The sequence below is a fragment of the Epinephelus lanceolatus genome, chromosome 2 (assembly GCF_041903045.1).
Source record: "Epinephelus lanceolatus isolate andai-2023 chromosome 2, ASM4190304v1, whole genome shotgun sequence".
Taxonomy (NCBI): Eukaryota; Metazoa; Chordata; class Actinopteri; order Perciformes; family Serranidae; genus Epinephelus; species Epinephelus lanceolatus.
Window position 1 is genome coordinate 43,583,052 of NC_135735.1, and position 17,661 is coordinate 43,600,712.

General features: G+C 41.9%; 1 protein-coding gene across 1 annotated transcript in view; it reads left to right on the plus strand.

Annotated features, from left to right (window-relative positions):
- Nucleotides 1–13,427, plus strand: part of LOC117250859 (neural-cadherin) — a 460,454-nt gene extending 447,027 nt beyond the window's left edge. The window contains exons 36-37 of the mRNA XM_033616852.2: nucleotides 4,881–5,035; nucleotides 10,046–13,427. Of these exons, the coding sequence (XP_033472743.2) occupies nucleotides 4,881–5,035; nucleotides 10,046–10,657 (767 nt within the window). The 3' untranslated portion in view covers nucleotides 10,658–13,427. The remainder of the gene's footprint in view (nucleotides 1–4,880; nucleotides 5,036–10,045) is intronic.
- The last annotated feature ends 4,234 nt before the right edge of the window (nucleotides 13,428–17,661 follow it).

The window sequence follows — 17,661 nt, forward strand, 5'->3', positions numbered from 1 at the left end:
GAAGCAATTTAGCTACAAGGTTGAAGGGAAAAGGGACCTGTACAAGAGCCACACTCTAACCAAGTAAACTCTTTTGTTTAAATATGGGTAACTACAAGTACAGTATGCTACATGTATGTCTTAAAAGTAGCAAGCAGTCACAGTCATGTATAGGAATAAAAAATGTTGATGCATCTTGATGCATCAGTAATTGTTTTTTCATTGAATTGTTGCCCTTTGAATCATAATCAAATCAAATTATGAGGTGCCAATTTTTGTAAACTTTTTTCATTATAATAATAAGGAACATAACAAACACTTCTGTATTACACTGTACAAACACCAAACAAACACTTAACCAAAAGCAACTGCTCACAAGAGGCTATAAAACTGCAAAGAAGCTCTCATGACATGTAACTAAAAATACAAAATTAACAGAAATAATAAAAAATAAAACGCGTGCATTAGGAGGAGTGTTATAAGTTCCACCTTGACTTCATGCCAATGTAATTTCTAGTTGCTTCATTTATTGTTTTATAATTTTCTGTCTTTGTGTCTAAAGGCTGCTTGAAAGCAGCAGGAATAAGGATTTGAGTTTTGGTTTATTTTTACCTCGTCCCAGTGATCAGCACATCTGGGTGATGAAGTTGAAAGTGTGTTAGCATGTTTGATGTGTTTTCACTGACATACCCTACAGTGGTGGAGAAATGCCAACATAATTTCCTCGTCCTCTTCACGGTTGCTGTTGTAGCTGTGCCATAACCTGTATGCAGGTCTTTCAGCTCTGCCTTTCACTTGCATTGCTGTAGTGTGACTGACTCTTACGCCTATCAGCTTGTTGTGCTAACCTCAGCACAAGCTGCTAACACTGGGCAGTGGGTGAAAACTTGCGCTCGTCATCTTTGGTTCCACATTACATATATCAGTCTACATATCATGCAACTGCATGCATATATATGCCACCCGACAGAGTGGCTATTAAGACAGACTGTGTTACATACCACTGCTGAATTCTACCTGCATTTGCTGGGTGGGCAGGTGCTAATGTCAAGCTCTGCATATGGAATATTATCTCGGGATAAACTTTTAGGCTTAATAAGGGTGTTCGAGAGTGAGAAAGCCGTGCAAAATGCAGCACTTAGTGCAGGATACAGAGGGCGTTGAAAGTTCCGCCAAAAGCAGAATAAACAAAAGATTTAACTCCCTTGGGTAACTATCTACAAGTGTCCACAGTAAAACATAATGAGGCTTGGCAATGGCTCTGGCAGGATTCTATTTCATATACACAAGAACCGCCCACCTGCAAAGTCTAGGGTCCCACATGCACACAGACTCATTTTATGGTAGGAGATATTATCTCAGCCAAATTAAGCCTAAAAGTTTATGTCCTGTAGGAGAAAGCATCCAGGTAAGGTGGTAATATCTTGTACGAAGGAGACAAGGTTAGGTTTGGGCCAATATTGCCTGCAAAAAAAAAATTTCACCTTGCCATTCAGGGCTTCTGTACAAAACAAAGCCCTGTGGTGAAAGGCATGACATTATATATATAATTATGTAAAAATTAGGGCTGTGTATTTTTTTTATTTTTATTATTTGAATCAGATCTGGTTCTTTAATACGTATATTTGACTTCTGTTTTTTTTTTTGTTTTTTTTTTTTTCATAAAGACGACTTGACTATCAGGAAATTCACTGGCATGAGTTTTAGTAATGATTTTGACCACATTAACGAAGTGAAATGCAACAGTCATGGGAGCATTTAAAAATCTACGAAAGACAGCTGCATATGATGCAAGATTTGAATTTCAGTGTAATTAATTACAGACATATAATATCGGGCTCCCATATGGATATGTCAGAATAATGAGACAAGCAGCATGTGTTTCTGTTTAAAGCAAGCTCTTATAGCCTTGTTTATTTAGCTTCAGACATTAACAAAATGTGTATATAAAATAAATGAAACCGTTCAAATAAAATCACAGCATAGGCCACTATGGAATAACTGACTTTACATGTTCAACAGGATAGTCATTCTTTTTTATTTCTCTTTACACTTAAAAAAACAACAACTGATAAATAAATCCAACCATGAATATAGTAACAAATTAAATTATTTAATTTTGTAATTATTTTTAAATGAAAATAACAGTAAATTCGTGGCATTGTCTGCTTTGACATTGCCTAACTTCTTGTCTTCAATATAGGGTTAGTAGGCTACTGTATTTCTCTTTCCATGTAAAATAAATAAATTAAGCGTGAACAAATAAACAAATTAAACACTTGCCATTAGTACATTTCAATCTTTCTGAGTGATTGTCTGCACTAATCACAAGGTAGATGAGTGGTCTTACTTACCCGTGATATGCAGTGTTCCTTTTCAGCCTTGACATGTTGTGGGAGGAAAACTAGTTTGCCCAAATTTCATGGAGAGCTGAGCTTTGAGTCTTATAAACGATGATCTTCATCAGTTGACGTCATCATCAGAGTGACTATCTCCTTCTCATTGTCATTTTTTTTTCTTTTCGGAGTAGCCTCAGTTTCCTCCATGCTGATGTCCTCGCGTTCCATTTGTGCTGCTCCCTGGGTAGTTTTCAGACACACTCTCGGTCAGATGTGCCATTGTTTGATATACCTTGTCGCATTGAACATCCTCTAAGAATGTACATTTGTTATCAAGAACTGCAGCTTGTATATACGTACTGTTTCCAAGTAGTCTCCCTGTCAGCTCCCACATCCTGTCAGAATTTGCTGTGAGCTTGTCCTTCAGTGCTTAGTGGCTGCACTGTCATCCTCACACACTTGCAGATGGTGTGTCTTCATGTTGATCATCATAAGCAGAGTGGCAAACAGGCAGGCATTTATGTCCTGGGACAGTAACTCCACCAGAATGACAATGGGCTTCAGAACAGAAATAATGTCCTGTTTGATTCTCCACTGGAAAGTTGTTAAGTTTAAATCTCAGTCGGCCCTCTTGGTGGTACCAGGGTTGGACAGCACTGCAGTGACTTTACCATCAATGTTCCACAAGACAGTCAAGCATGTAGATTGTGGCGTTCCAGCCAGTTGGCACATCTTTCATTCAGTTTGTGTTCAGTTTTTTTTTTTTTGTTATTTTTTTTTTTTCTTCAAGTGCTGCTGTGGCTTAAGCACTTTTATTTCAATGACTGACCAGACACTTTGCAGCTGCTATGCTAAGCTGCTAGACAGACCAGTTCCTCTTTCAGGGCTTTGTTAATGCATAATTGCAATGTCTACACTGAGCAACAAACCCCTCACACAGTCCCCAAGGACAGGTCCTTGGTTAACATGTCTGAACACAGAATCATGTTTTGTTGTGTTGTTATGTGCGACAGCCACTTGTTATTTCTCTTGGAATGCCATATGCATCCATGACTTTGCTCAGTCAGTGTCTGCACTGTGACTCTCTCCCATCTCTTTCACTCCAGATGCCAGTCATGTGGAATAAAATGGGCAGTGACTGTCATGTAAGCTTCCATTTGCTATCCCGTCCAAGTGTCAGTTGTGAGATGTACTGCTGCACTGTGCTTAATTTGCTTCATAACCACCTCTCTCATTGTGTTGTATTTTGCCAACAATGCGCGCACAACAGTGGCTCCTTTAGGAGCAGTGTACCCTGGCTCCAGAGTTTTCATCAGCTTTTTAAATCTCACAAAGTAGTCACCTATAAAATGGAGTACAATGAAATTTGCCATGCTGACAGTAATTGCTAGTTTGTGTCTCTGTGAGCAGGGGCTTGAAATCCAGAGTGCTTTGGGTTGAAGCTGATGGTGTCATCTTTACCTCTGTGCATGGGGTGGGCCTTGCAGAGGTATACATAACATATAACATAGCCCTGTAAATGGACTTATTGCCTGTAGTACCTGCCCAGAAAATGGCAGAATGGCCACCGTAGTTCCGTGCACTTACCAGTTTCAAGTGGGTTGCAATGTTAGATGTTAGTGTATAGTTTGCATTTAAGTTCTGTCCTTCAAAAGTTTGAAATGCCACCACACTTTAGATTTCTGATGCAACACATGGTTACAGTAACCTAGTTTACTAACCACTCCACCTCAGGTTTCAGCTTCTCTCATTCATTAACCACCAGCGCATGATGTCACATGATTTTTCAGTGGAGCGACTTGAAGACTTTGAATTCCACTGAGGGGTCACAGAGGATGATTTAACTCAATGACTTTTAAGTGGCAGCCCTAACAACAATAAATACATTTTCAAAACAAGGCATTATTATTATATCATGAAAAAAGTGCTGAAGTCAGAAATATGACTCTAAACAAATGCTAGTGTTGCTCCTTATCTGCTGGAGTATGGCAACTGTTTCGTAACATGGTTGCCTTATCAAGAAGTGAATGAGGTAGAGTCCTGGGCACAGTTTGTTTGTTGTAGTCAATTCAGCTTCGAAAAACAGTGGCTCAGGTGGGACTGGTCTCCTGGGGATGCACAGATACTCAATTTCACCAGCCCTGGGAATCTCTGACTTCTTTCTTGCACCAGTAAATACAATAAGATAAGGGGGGTGTTGCTTAGAAAGTTTTTGACTCTGTTTTCGTGAGAAGTGTGTGTAAAGTACTGCTGGCCCCCAACAGATCACTTGAGTAAAAAGGTACCTGTTGCAAACACGCCTTGAAATCCTTAAGGTATATTTTGTCAAATAGTAGCTGTAAAATAACTCTTGTTAACCCCAAAGAATCATTATCAGTTGAACCCTACAACTCATCATATTTCAGCTCACATTTTTTGGCAAACGATGCTCAAGGCCAACTCCATCAAAGAGCACCTCTCTCCAGGGCCATTCCTTAATTGGCTGCAGGATCTTAATCATTGAAATTGTAATGCTAATGCCTGCACTGATGAGCCTCCACCAACTGTCTGTCTTTACTCCAGTGCTGCTGTTGGGCATTTTCCTCTACACTCGCTGGAGGAGCTACAAAGGGCTGAAAGAGGGTGTTTACCACGTCTCAGCCCACCACGACGGCTGGGAGGACATCCGCGAGAACGTCCTCAACTATGACGAGGAGGGAGGCGGGGAAGAGGATCAGGTACAACACACTGATAAACACACACACATACATACACTTACAGAAAGACACTTCTTGTTGGACAACTATTTTAGATTCAGACTTCATCTTTAGATGAAAATGTTTGTCAGTTTTCATCACATAGTAATTTTTAACATACTTTTAGTTAACTTTTATTCAATGAAACTTTATTACATTTTAGTCAACTATTAGTTATTACTTTAGTCAAATCAGAATCAAGGTGAATTGTGTAGAAATTTCATTTTTTTGACAGGTTTAAAGGACGATTTACGAGCACACGCTTACTGATCATCATTTGAAAAGCTCAAAATCTCAAAACTTCAGACCATAAATAACTACTACAACAACTAGGATTTGTACCCAGGTTCACTGCAAACTCTAACTAATCAGTCTAATTGTAAGGAGGCCAAAAAATACCTTTATTTGAGCCTAAATTCCTTCTTTAACTGCAACATGTTAGTGTGGAGTAGGGCTGTCAAAATTGCTCAAAAATGACGTTCAAATATTCCTTCTAAAAATAACTCATAGGTTCAAACCATTGGAATATTTTTTTTTTCCGCATTATGTCCACAAGAGGGCAAACTAATACAAGGAAACATCCATGTATATGTATTAATACAAGGAAACATAACTACTTGTAGGTATTTTTATTTCAACATAAACATTTACATACCTACACATTAAAACACATAAAACAATTGTCTATAACATTACGTTATAAACGACCACGGACCTCTCGCTCACCCCCCCTCTCTGACCCGTGGCCACACCGCCCGCGGAAGCGCTGCGAATAGCCTCGAAGCCCCGGAACGTGACCGGCTCGCGCCCTGCAGCAATCGTTTCGGCATCTGGTCTATTTTCTGCACGAGCCGCGAGTGAATGTGTCAAGCCAGGTGACGGAGACAACAGCTGGGAGCAGAACCGCTTGTCGACCAGCGTGGAGAAATGCGCGTCTGATGCCAACGCCCACTCGCAAAGAGGACAGCTGCGGTGGTGTTTTTTTTTCTCTCCACAATCGAATATCAATTTTCACATTCGAAGGTCCATTTTTTTTTCAAATTCGAATTTAAATTCGAATTTAGAATATTCGTTGACAGCCCTAGTGTGGAGGTTTCATTTTAAGTCCACTCACAGAGTGAATGATTAAAACTGGAATTTCAGCTCTGTCAGTCACCTGTCTGTCAAGCCAACTGCCACCGCTGCACCAAACAACTTGACAAATCCATTTAACAGCTCCACCATGCAGTCAGACACACAGCGCTGCTTATTTTCTGACAAATTACAGCTCAAAACTTGCTTAATGGCTGACACTGCTCCGGTGTGAGAGTTTTGCAGACTAGTGAAACATCCTGGCACTGACTATTTACTGGTGTTTACCAACCTGTGGGTGCTCCAGTCTCATAGCACTCATACACAGAGTTGGGTATAACGCGTTACAAAGTAAGGCGTTAGAGTACTTTGATTACTTTTTGCAGTAACGAGTAACCTAACCCGTTAGTTTGCTGTTTGAGTAATCAAATACTTGAGTACATTTTCAAACAAGACATCAGTTACTTCCGTTACTTTTAGAATGCTGGTCCTTCAGCTCCGAAACAGCAACGGCTGTCTTTAGGTTCTAATAACAGCGATAACGTTAAACCTATCAGTCTGAAAGAAGCCACGGAGCTTGTGGCTAGCTACATGGTAGAAGAAATGCTGCCATTGTCTACGGTGGAGTCTAAATAGGTGGAGTAGGACTCGCTGACAGACATAGTTTAGGGTGACCATATTTTGATTTCCAAAAAAGAGGACACTCGGCCGGCCACGACATAGCCTACTTAAATGATACTTGCAGTTTACTCAAAGATGCCTTAATATATTTAAAATTTATATGTATGGATAGAAAATTCAGTTATATTACAAAATAATATCTCTCAAAGACAGAAATTCAGATAGGCCCCTATAGATAGGGGACACATACACACACTAGAGTGTGATCCGAGCCTGACGGTAACCGACGGGTCGGGCTGGGTTTGGTCAAAAATGTAGCTACAAATTGTATTCGGGCTCGGGTTGGATTCGGTCAGCTTTCAGTGAAAATGTAGTGTAAAAATAAATAAAATCCTATTGTCTGTCCTGTTTATTGCTTGGGCACTGTTATTTACGTGACAACACCTGAACATAACACACACACACACACACACTGGCTGTTTGTTTCAACCTCTCCCCTCGCTGGAAGCGTCCGACCTCCCGCCTCCCGCTCCCGTCTCAAACAAGGAGGTCTCCCTCTCCACACGCTCGGCCTGTTAAATAGCCTGTAACCGTAACAACTGTGTGACACAAACTCAGTGCTTTGGTCATTAAATAATAAACATTAAATAAACACACTGAAAACCAGACATTATCATCAGTTTATAAAAAAACCCCGGACGCCCCCGACGGGACGTGAAAAGTGGACATGTCCGGGCAAAAGAGGACGTTTGGTCAGCCTAACATATTTCAGACTCAGGACTTGCATTATGCCTGGTACACGCTACACGCTGGTACTCACCAATTATCCCCGGTCGTCTTTGACGACGTGTGTGATGTCATCGGGTTATTCTTGTCCTATTTTTATTACTTTTACTATTATTTCAGTCACTGCGTCTGTTCATGTGCCAGCCGACATGTTGTTGTAGTCACCTAAAAGCGTCAGCAGATGGCAGGAGCTACATTTGAAGCGCCATAAGTAAACTATCAAGCTACTGTATCTTCCACAGGAAGTTCTAACAAATGTTTCAGAATAAAAGCTTATTTAGAAAATGGAGGGATTCTCTCAGCTGAGGTTATAAGGGGCTTTTAATTTGAAACAAGTGTTGAGTTTGAAATGACGGCGCGATGTGTTAACTTTACAAAGACAACGGAGCAGATAAAAAGTAAATATATAAACACAAAGAGGGATTAATAAATAACGGACCATCTATAATGTAGTTTGTTTCAAATGAAGCTGGGAGCCTCTGCAGTTGTGGTGAGTAAAAGCCCCGCCGCTATTTGTTAATGTTATTACTTTAGTCCGACCGTGAGGATGTACCATTGTTTGCTAGCTTGATGCTAATGACAGTAACGTTAACTCAGCGGGTTGACAAAGTGCCTCTGCTGTTTCACACCATCATTTCCCCCTTTTACTCTGTGTGGTAACATCCCTAGAGGAAATATTAAAAATGCTGGGGTGTTGTTGTCATACAGTTGTCTATGGCAGCAGATCGTTCTGTGTTTCTACTGGTCAAAGTGATGGCTGTGATGGGAGAATTGGATCTCAGTGAAGGGCAAGTGGTCCATAACTTTAATTTTGGAGACAAAAAAATGTAGGCTTAGCGCCCTGTGGTCCATTGCCCAATAGGAAATGTAGAATACTCAAAAGTACTTTAAAAGTGCTTGAGTTACTTTTCTCAGGGAGTAACGTTGGAAGTACTTTTAAAGTAATTGAGTTACTTTACTCAGGGAGTAATGCAGTAAAGTAACTGGTTACTTTTTTTAAAAAAGTAACACAGTAACGTACTTTGATTACTTTTAAAGTAACCCTTACCCAACACTGGTCATACGGTCCAATAGCTCATCATTAACATTTTAGTCTTTTCAATGAAAACAAAACCGACATCTGTTTCAGTTTTATTATCAAAGATCTATTTTTTCTCATCTTAGTCATGGAAAAAAGTCTGTGACAAACATTTTTCAATGATTGTTTTTGTTAACAAAATGAACTATGCACAGAAGCACACTAACACACTTTGCTAGTTAAGTGTACTGTGAAGTGTGATACACCATCAAGCTGTTGTACTGAACTGCTTGTATGAAGGTTAAATGTTTTCAACTCCATTCTTTTTAAGATTGCTTTTATTTGCAAATACTTAACTGTGTATGCAGTATAGCAGTTTTATAGTGGATCAAGTCAATTCAGTTTGGAATAAAATCATTCACTGTGTGAGTGTGTGAGTGTGTGTGTGTGTATGTGTATGCTAGCGTTTTAATTAGGCCCACGCAAAATCCTTATCTCCTCTCTCCAACAGCCACTATAACCCACAAGCACTCAACAGTACTTAAGAGCTTGCATAATATCACAGCTTTGATCGAGACAAACATGTGGCCGCGCGCGCGCACACACACACACACACACACACACAGTAGAAACATGACTTGCTTACATAGATTGTTGCCACACCTTGTCTTTACCCAAAAACCCTCAAGGTCTTGTCTTCTGTACTGTAAATCACCTGCAGCCAAACATACAAAACACACACACACACACACACACACACAGAGTTATGATCCCCTATAGCAGAGCAGATGCTGCAGTTAATTCTCAAGAGTCTTGTTTGAAAACTCTCTGGAGAAATAAAATCAGCACTTTCCACTCATCACATAATCAGTTTTACAAAGCGACCCACACCTCCTCTATGTGTATCATTTATTCCTCCCCCTCCTCCTCCTCCTACATCGCTCCATTTTTATTTATTTTTTTTTTCATCTCTTCTCCCGTGGTTACAGTTTTGGTGGAATGACATTAGCACTGAAATGATTGGCTGTTACAGTATATATGAAAGTATTGGCGGCTCCTAAACCCCAATGCACCAGTGCTTATAAGAGATGGATAGAAAGAGAGACACCCTTCATCTCCTTTCTGAATCACCTCCACTCATATTTTTATCTTCTTGGTCTCACTCACTCACACAGATACTCAAAATTACGATGACTTCTCTGAGGTAGTAAATGGAGATAGATTGGAAACTTAAATAGGTGGAACATTCACAGTAAACGTTATGGGGGGAGCTGATTGTTTTTCTGCTCACTTTTCATTTTTCTGCTCTCTCTCTGTCACATTTCATTTTTTTTCTGCCTCATCTCTCTCACCAAAACATTCCATCTTTCACTCTGGCTCGTTCTTCTGTCTGCTCTCATTTCTGAGCTCTTGCAGTTCCTGTGCTAACGGAGACTCTTCCTCTGCTTTTGCGTGTGTGTGTCTGAATGAACATGTGTTGATCTGTGTGTGTCCAGAACGCCTACGACATGGCGGAGCTGCAGAAATCCCTCCAGCCGAGCCCTGCGCAGTCAGTCCAGTACTGCCGCTCCAGAGCCCTGCACCACCCTCCTCCTTCCCTCCACCACCACCATCACCTCCTTCACCAGGCAACCCCAGCCCCGCCCTCCACCCAGCCGCTGGACTCTCTCAGCCGGACAACCAGCTCCACCACCCTGCCCCCATCGGCAGCCTCCACATCCTCCACTGCCACCACCACTACCAGCCTCCGCAGGGATGTCCCCCCCACCAGACTCCCAGCCCAGGGCCAGGCCCGCCCCTCCCAGCTGGCTCGTCGCTCCCTGTCCTTCTCCAGCCAGGACCTGGCCCGCTACCTGTGTGAGATCATCCGCGATGCTGACCAGCATCCAGACACGGGGCCTTTCGACTCCCTGCAGGTGTTCTCCACTGAGGGAGGGGGCTCGCCTGCTGGCTCCCTCAGCTCTTTCAGCTCAGCAGGGCTGGACGGGGGGAGCGGCGGGGAGGGTGGAGGAGGAGAGGGGAGGAGGGAGGAGACACTAGGGGAATGGGGGCCTCGCTTTGAGAAGCTGCGGGCGCTGTACGAGCGAGCTGAGGCCAGTGACCTCTGAGCTCACACAGACCAACTGATAGGACCCTGATAACGGGCCATCCCGAAACAATCAATTAACAGACGCTTAGCGACGGCTGAGGTGAGAAAACAGCGAGAGACTGACTGACAGAGAGACATCTCTCCACACACCTCACTCGCTGACAACTGACACGGAAGGTGTTGTATTTACTGGATGATGAGCCCCGTCAATCAGCAACGTGGCAGATGAAAGTGTCCCTGTGAAAAGAGCCTGTCGCTCTGCGCTCCCTCTATCTTAGATGACAAAATTTTGCAGGAGCAGACGTTATCAAACCTGCCAGTCAGGTTAAAGGCTTCAGAACGTCACTCTCTAGCCGGGCTACTCATCATGATGGAGCTTAGCTTCACTGTCAAAATAATCTGCTCCAGTCACAGCCGCTGAAACCCCAAATTTCCTCTATTTTCTAACACTCATTGTGAGCTGCTCTGGATGAGTGTCAGCTGAAGGCCTCAAATGTGAAATGAAAATGTTTTGGCCAGGTTATTTTTTATACCTGAGCAAATCAATGCCACATGAAATGTATTTTTAGCACCTTGCTGCTGAATGAAATCTTTGTAAATAAACAAAGGACTCTAACATATATTCAGCTCCGCACTGTTACATGATTCGGCAGAGAAGATGAGTGGGATCATACTGAGTAGCCCATATATCACAGAGTTTGGATTTTCAGTATATAGTGGACACATGGTGTTCTTGCTGCCTGGCTGTACACAGCTTCTGTCAATGTTTGTATGAGAAAAAACGTGCTTCAGCCAGCACTGGGTTGCAGGGTGAGATTATTATTCTTTCTTCTGGTAATGTGTCCTTCACTGGGTTGAGTAATTCTGTATTGGTTGGGTGTTTCAAGTTTCAATGCTCTGTGGGTTGTAAGACATCAAGCTTTCTACTTACTACTGCGTCTTCATGTGATTTCCTATTCTCATTCGCGCTCCTCCGCTGCGCGTTCCTGCTCACCCAAGGGAGAGTGCACAAAAATTCAAACAGCTTTGTAACAAAGAAATGGGAGCGGACGAGCGGACTGCGGGAGGGAAGAAATACTTGCTCTGTTGCTCTGTTCCACGTACGCTCTTCCTCAGGCATACCAAATGTGGCGGCTGCAAGAGACTACTTTAACAGATGATTGCACGGTAGAATACAAACTATGTCAAACGGCTTTCCAAGGTGACTACTCAATAAATACAAACGGAAGGAGGAGGAGGAGGAGGAGGAGGAAGGAGATTGAGGTGATTATCCATATATAGTTCTGAGCTGTGATACCTGTGCCATACGCCACATTTATCTATTGCCCCTTGCTAAATTACCACATTTTCTTGAATGATGGAAAATGGACTGAAAACTGCAGGGAAATAATAAGTCTGCAGTTATTATCCAAGCTGTGAATTGTCAGCAGAGTGTTCCTCTTGTTTGGCTTCCTTTTCACATCAGTTTGATGGATCTTTTTTTTTTTCCCTCTCAACTCCAAAACTCCTGCTGTTGTGGAACCGGTATGAACAATTGGAGTAAAAAGGAAGAAGAGGCAAAGCCCAATAAAAAAGCAGCAAAGGGAAAGAGGAGCACTGAGTCTGAGAAGGACCAGTTCTTTTTACCTTTGATAAGAGAGATGATTACAAGGTAGAGGGTTGAATCAGGGAGCAAATGGGAAGGGGAGGCAGAGAGGAAGCATCTTACCATGCCTTGCTCCGTGGCGAAATGTGTCACCAGTGCACCATGGAGCTCAGTTGCTCTGAAGGGAGCTGTAGAGAGGAGGGTGATGCTGGGAGCAGCGGTTTTCTGCTGAAACGGTTTGTTGCACAGCAAATGGCATAAATATAAAAGTCATGTGTCCTAACCTCATCTCACCACTACCCTGCCTCCCTGCAATCCTCCAAAAAGCCGACCTGGCTTCTCCTGGCATTTCAGATGCTGTATTCTGCTGGAAGAAGCAGCAGAGCTCTCATCATGCTCTTTTTATTCTTCTCCATGCTGGCAGAGCCGAGCCTGTCGGCAGAGAGCAGTTAAAGGGTAGGAGTGTGTGAAAACATGTCAGGCCACTAATCCTAATAGGAGCTGATGGCTTGCTGTCATGCTGGAAAAAACCAAAGGATTGCGGGTACTTTAAAAAAAAAAAAAAGTCGACGGAGGAGTTGATTCCCAGATTGCAGCTTTGCAGAAACACGCTATTTTCTTAAAAGCCAGGGCAACAATGCAGCTTTTAAAAATAAGAGACTTGGCGGTCAGGTGAGGGTTCAGTCCGCTGTGGGATGATGCTTCAAACTAAGACACACAGGCTTTTTCTTTTTTAAAGACAGTAGGGATTTCCTAAAGGGGGGATGCTTGTTTGTTTTTTTTTTGGTTTTTTATTCCTCTGTAGAAAAGGGCCAAGCCTGAGCCACGCAGAGTGGTGAAGGATGAAGGCGCTTCATGCTACACTTCTCTCTCCGCAGCTGTGAGAAGCAGCTCACTCCCCACCACCATTCATTTGTACCATACAACGGCTTCTTAAATGTTGTGTTCTGGGTGCAGACATGTTGTGAACAAAGTTAATGTTTTTACATCATTTGTAAATACAAAGATAGATTAATTACAGATATTGCTTTTTGTCAAGAAAGCACCACATAGATTTAAAATGTGCAGCTACTGAGAAAAAAAATAAATAAAATCAAACATATCTTTTTTTATCATCAAGATGGTGATGAGCTTTGGACAGTTATGTAAGTGTTTTGTATTTGCTTTGATTTTTTTTTCTCAATAAATTCATTTGTTTGCACCAGTGACTGTGCTGAATCGTGACTGCATCTGAAAAAAGAAACTGTAGAGTTGAAAGACACGGAAAATGAAGGTTCCGGCCTTACATAATGACAAACAATAAACGACATCGTTGGAAAAAGAAATACTTTATTCATCATACTGCCATTGATGTGGCTAATATCTAACACTGGCATTGGAGCAGACTCTTACTTGACTCATGTATCTTTTATATCCTTTCCACCAATTATGTGCTTGGCAATGAGAACAATTTTAGCTGCAGAGTAAACATTTACTAGTTTGTATGATTTCTGATACGAAAATGACCTGCAGTAGAAAACCCAGCTGTACAGAATTTGCTTGGTGGATTTGTAGAAAAAGAAATAGCAGAGCAAAATGGAGAAAATGACCAAAGGCACTGACATACATAATACAATATTCTTCTTTCAAATAAACACAGGAGCAGACGGTTTCCACTGCTGACAGATTTTACATCTAACAGTGCTTGTGCTGAAGATGACGTTTAGGGTCACAAGCAGCTCTTAAGCAATAATGTAGCCTTTAAGGTGCATCAGTTCTGAGCATTTATCTCAGTGTGAACTCAAGAGTGGCCTACATGTCAGCCAATCATATTGTACCAGGAACCTCTATAGAAAAACCTGTCAGTCACCTCTAAAGTACCAATGTGTGGAGGGATTATAGTGTTCCTTCATTACACATTATTTTAGACCCTTATACTCCATGTGGAAATTTCACATTCACTAATAGCTTCAACGTACTTACATGGCACTGGCTCAGTGGGATCCGTCTGTTTAGATGCTTCCAGAGAATGTCAGATGGTTTGTCTAAGACTGGCACATGCGTCATAGCTGCAGCTCATCATGAATACTAATTACATTACAGTGAAATTAACAAAAAAATCTGAGTACATTTTTACCCAAGCTTCAGCACCACCATGCCCCCAAACACACTAAAACCATGACTGACCCCCCTAAAGACAGCAACACGTGTACTTCACAGCCAGAGCACACATACTGTGTACTTGAATGGTGTGGACCTGCACTGAGCTCTGACCTCAACCTCATCCAACACCTTTGGGATGAATTCGAATGCCGTCTGAGAGCCAAATCCCTGCAGCCAGGTTCCAGCATGTTTTTGACAGCCTCCCCGGAAGAGAAGAGGCTGTTCAGCAGCATTTTTACACCCATGCTTTAAAATAACATGTTCAAATTACATATGGGTGTAATTAAGCATGACAGTTCAGTTCCTGACCTTGGAAACAGGGCTGTAGCCAGATTTACCAGCCAGTCCAACACCCCCCCAATCTGTATTTTCTGTTTTTGGACTCTTCGTTCACTGTGGAGACATCGAGAAAACAGTTTTCTTCACGAATTTAATGTAACACGGGTGAGTAGTTGATACACAAATGGTGATTTTGTAGGTGAATTCCTTTAACTAGGACTAAACACGGCTGTACGGGCAACCATTTTCAAATCGCTCTGCTCTATTCACTTCACCAGAAAAAAATTGCAACAACAATAACAGTATTCAACAGTTTACAGGAGTGTAAAAAAAAAAACAAGATATAAAACCTTGGACCAAATATTCAAACAAAAAATTCTAAAATAGGAGGAGGACAAACACAACAGTTACTTAAAAACAACATAGAGCCAGTACGAGAGGTGCTCAGGAGCATGGAGAGTTAGGTCTTGAGCAAACTCAATCTGCGGATGAGGAGCATTCGATAATGCTGAAAGCTCCAGGATAACTCAGCAAATGGACCTTGAGCTGAGATCATTTTATCAATATGGGTGTAATGAAATGGCGTCCATATAGTTTTGGCCATATAGTGGTAAGATACAAAGACTGCAAAAAAGTTGTTATCACCATTACAGATTTCTGTAGAAGAAAATGTGTTGTTTTATTACAGAATACAATGTGAATCTGGCCTTTAGTTATTTTTATTGGAAAGCTCTCTCTTAATTTTCTCTCTCTTTATTCAATCTTTTCATTTCCCAAGCATAAATATGTATTTAAGTGGCTGCATTTGTTTCAGTAGCATCGACTACTGCTTTAAAAAACGTGCCTTAGGAAGTGCTGAGCTGAATTCCACATCTGCACACAAGTTAATGGATTTCTTCATCCTCTTTTCATTAAGACAAACCATAGGCAGACGGCGTGCCTCCCAATGAACTACTAATCCCAATATGTATGGAAATTAAGAATGCTGAAAAAAAAATATTACATTAGTACACTCTTATTAGACAAACATAATGGAATCACTTCGCTCTCAAATAAAGCAATCAGACATCTCCTAAATTAAACATCCCATATGAAGGCGAGAGGGGGAGAACAAGTGGTGCTGTTCCACACTGATCCCATTGGTATGCATTACAATGAGGCCACATGGTTAACGAACAACAACGGTTTCAAAAGCAACACAACAACTGTGTGCAGGAGTGTTCGTGCATCTGCGAGTGTGCAGATTATCAAAGACAGAGGTCCTTATTAACAAGTGTACAAATATAGGCAGACTGAGAGGGAAAAATGAGTGTGTGTCGAACCCACATAATGGCTCATTGTAACAGGCAACTCTGACTGGCCACCCTATAATTACCGACACAGCTCCAGCCTTTCAATCACCTCCTCTCCCCTGCTTTCCCTTTGGTTCCAAAGAAGAAACGGAGAATGAGGAAGGGGTTCAGATCATTGTGAATCCGTGCTCTCATCTCTGCTCTGCTGTTTAAACATGAGCCTTTCCTGCCCTCCCTACTCCCCCTGCTCCTCCCCACTTTCTTTTCCAACCACAAAGCCTCAGTTTGATATGCAAGTGTTGGCCCCCTCTCTCTCTCTCTCTATCACAAACTATTTTGGATTGCGGCGGGGAATCAGCGTCGTTGTCAGCCTGCTGCAATTTCCTCGCCACTTACATTATTCATGTGTGTTTGTGGCTGTGTGTGTGGGAGATAGAAGAGAGAGTGAAAAGGTTGAGGCTGCTGCTGATGAGAATCGCGGAGCCAACAGCAACAACAACAACAATGTCACAAATATCACTTGGTACCAGCTTTGACCTCAGTTTTACAGCAAAAACACATTTAAGCACCGGTGGAACCTGTTTCCACCCAGGCGGGAATTGAAACTAACAAAATTATTTCCGCTTTCTGTTCAGGGGTAATTGATAGCATCTATCACGGCTGAGCCAAGAGTGCCAAGTCCAGCTAATGGTCAATGCTGCTCTCTCCCACATAAACCACAGCTGAGCATGACCCCCAGCTGTCTTCATAAACTCCACTAGCTGAAAAGATACCTCAGGTACAAACAGGACAACACCGCAGTCAAGTTGAAGTCATGTCATGTGCTTTTTAAAGGAAACTTATCAGAAATAGAAGCACAGAATCAGCATTATTAACAATGTTTTTACTTGTGACCATAAGATAAATAGTGTAACCATGCAAGTCCAGCTGGAGCTTTCAACCACAACCAACAGTCTTAATCAGTAGATGGTGTTTGCTAAGTTCTGATGGAGGCTGATCTGTTTTATCCACAGTACTTATACGTGACTGTGTGATATGGTTAAAAGCTCAGCAGAAAGCAGATCTGGACCTTGAGTTAGGATCACAGCAATTTCCAAGGTCAAGAGTATGGCAGCAAATTAGGGCCACCGTAGGTTAAAAGAAAAAAAAAAAAAATGAATATGGAACTAGGGGAGAGGGGTAGTGATCCAAGAAAAAAACTCAGAATTTCCGAGATTAAATTTACAAATTTACATGAAAAAAAAACATGAATATTCTCTGATATTATAAAGTCATAAATTTAAAATGAAAAACCTCAAAAACGGCCATTATGTCAGGCGTCGTAGAATAAGGAGCACTATGGTCCACATAGGGAGAAAGTCATGATGGATGAATAGGTCACCTAGGAGATCAAGTCTCCTGGGCTCGTGTCCTATGTGGGAAACACTGGGTTACTATATTTAGACTAAGCTGATTTATTATTTTCAGGTTTTGGGATGTATAACGCTGCTGAATGCACAATGTGTACATGAACTTGGGTAGAACAGCTGAATAGGCCCGTCTGTGTTAGTGTCACATTTCGGCATTTTTTTGGGCATTTTTGCCTTAAATTGATAGGGCAGCTAAGTGTGTGGGGGGGGGGGACAGAGAGAGAGACAGAGAGAGGGAATGACATGCAGCAAAGGGCCACAGGCTGGAGTTGAACCCAGGCCGCCACGGCAACAGCCACAGCAACAGCCTTGACCA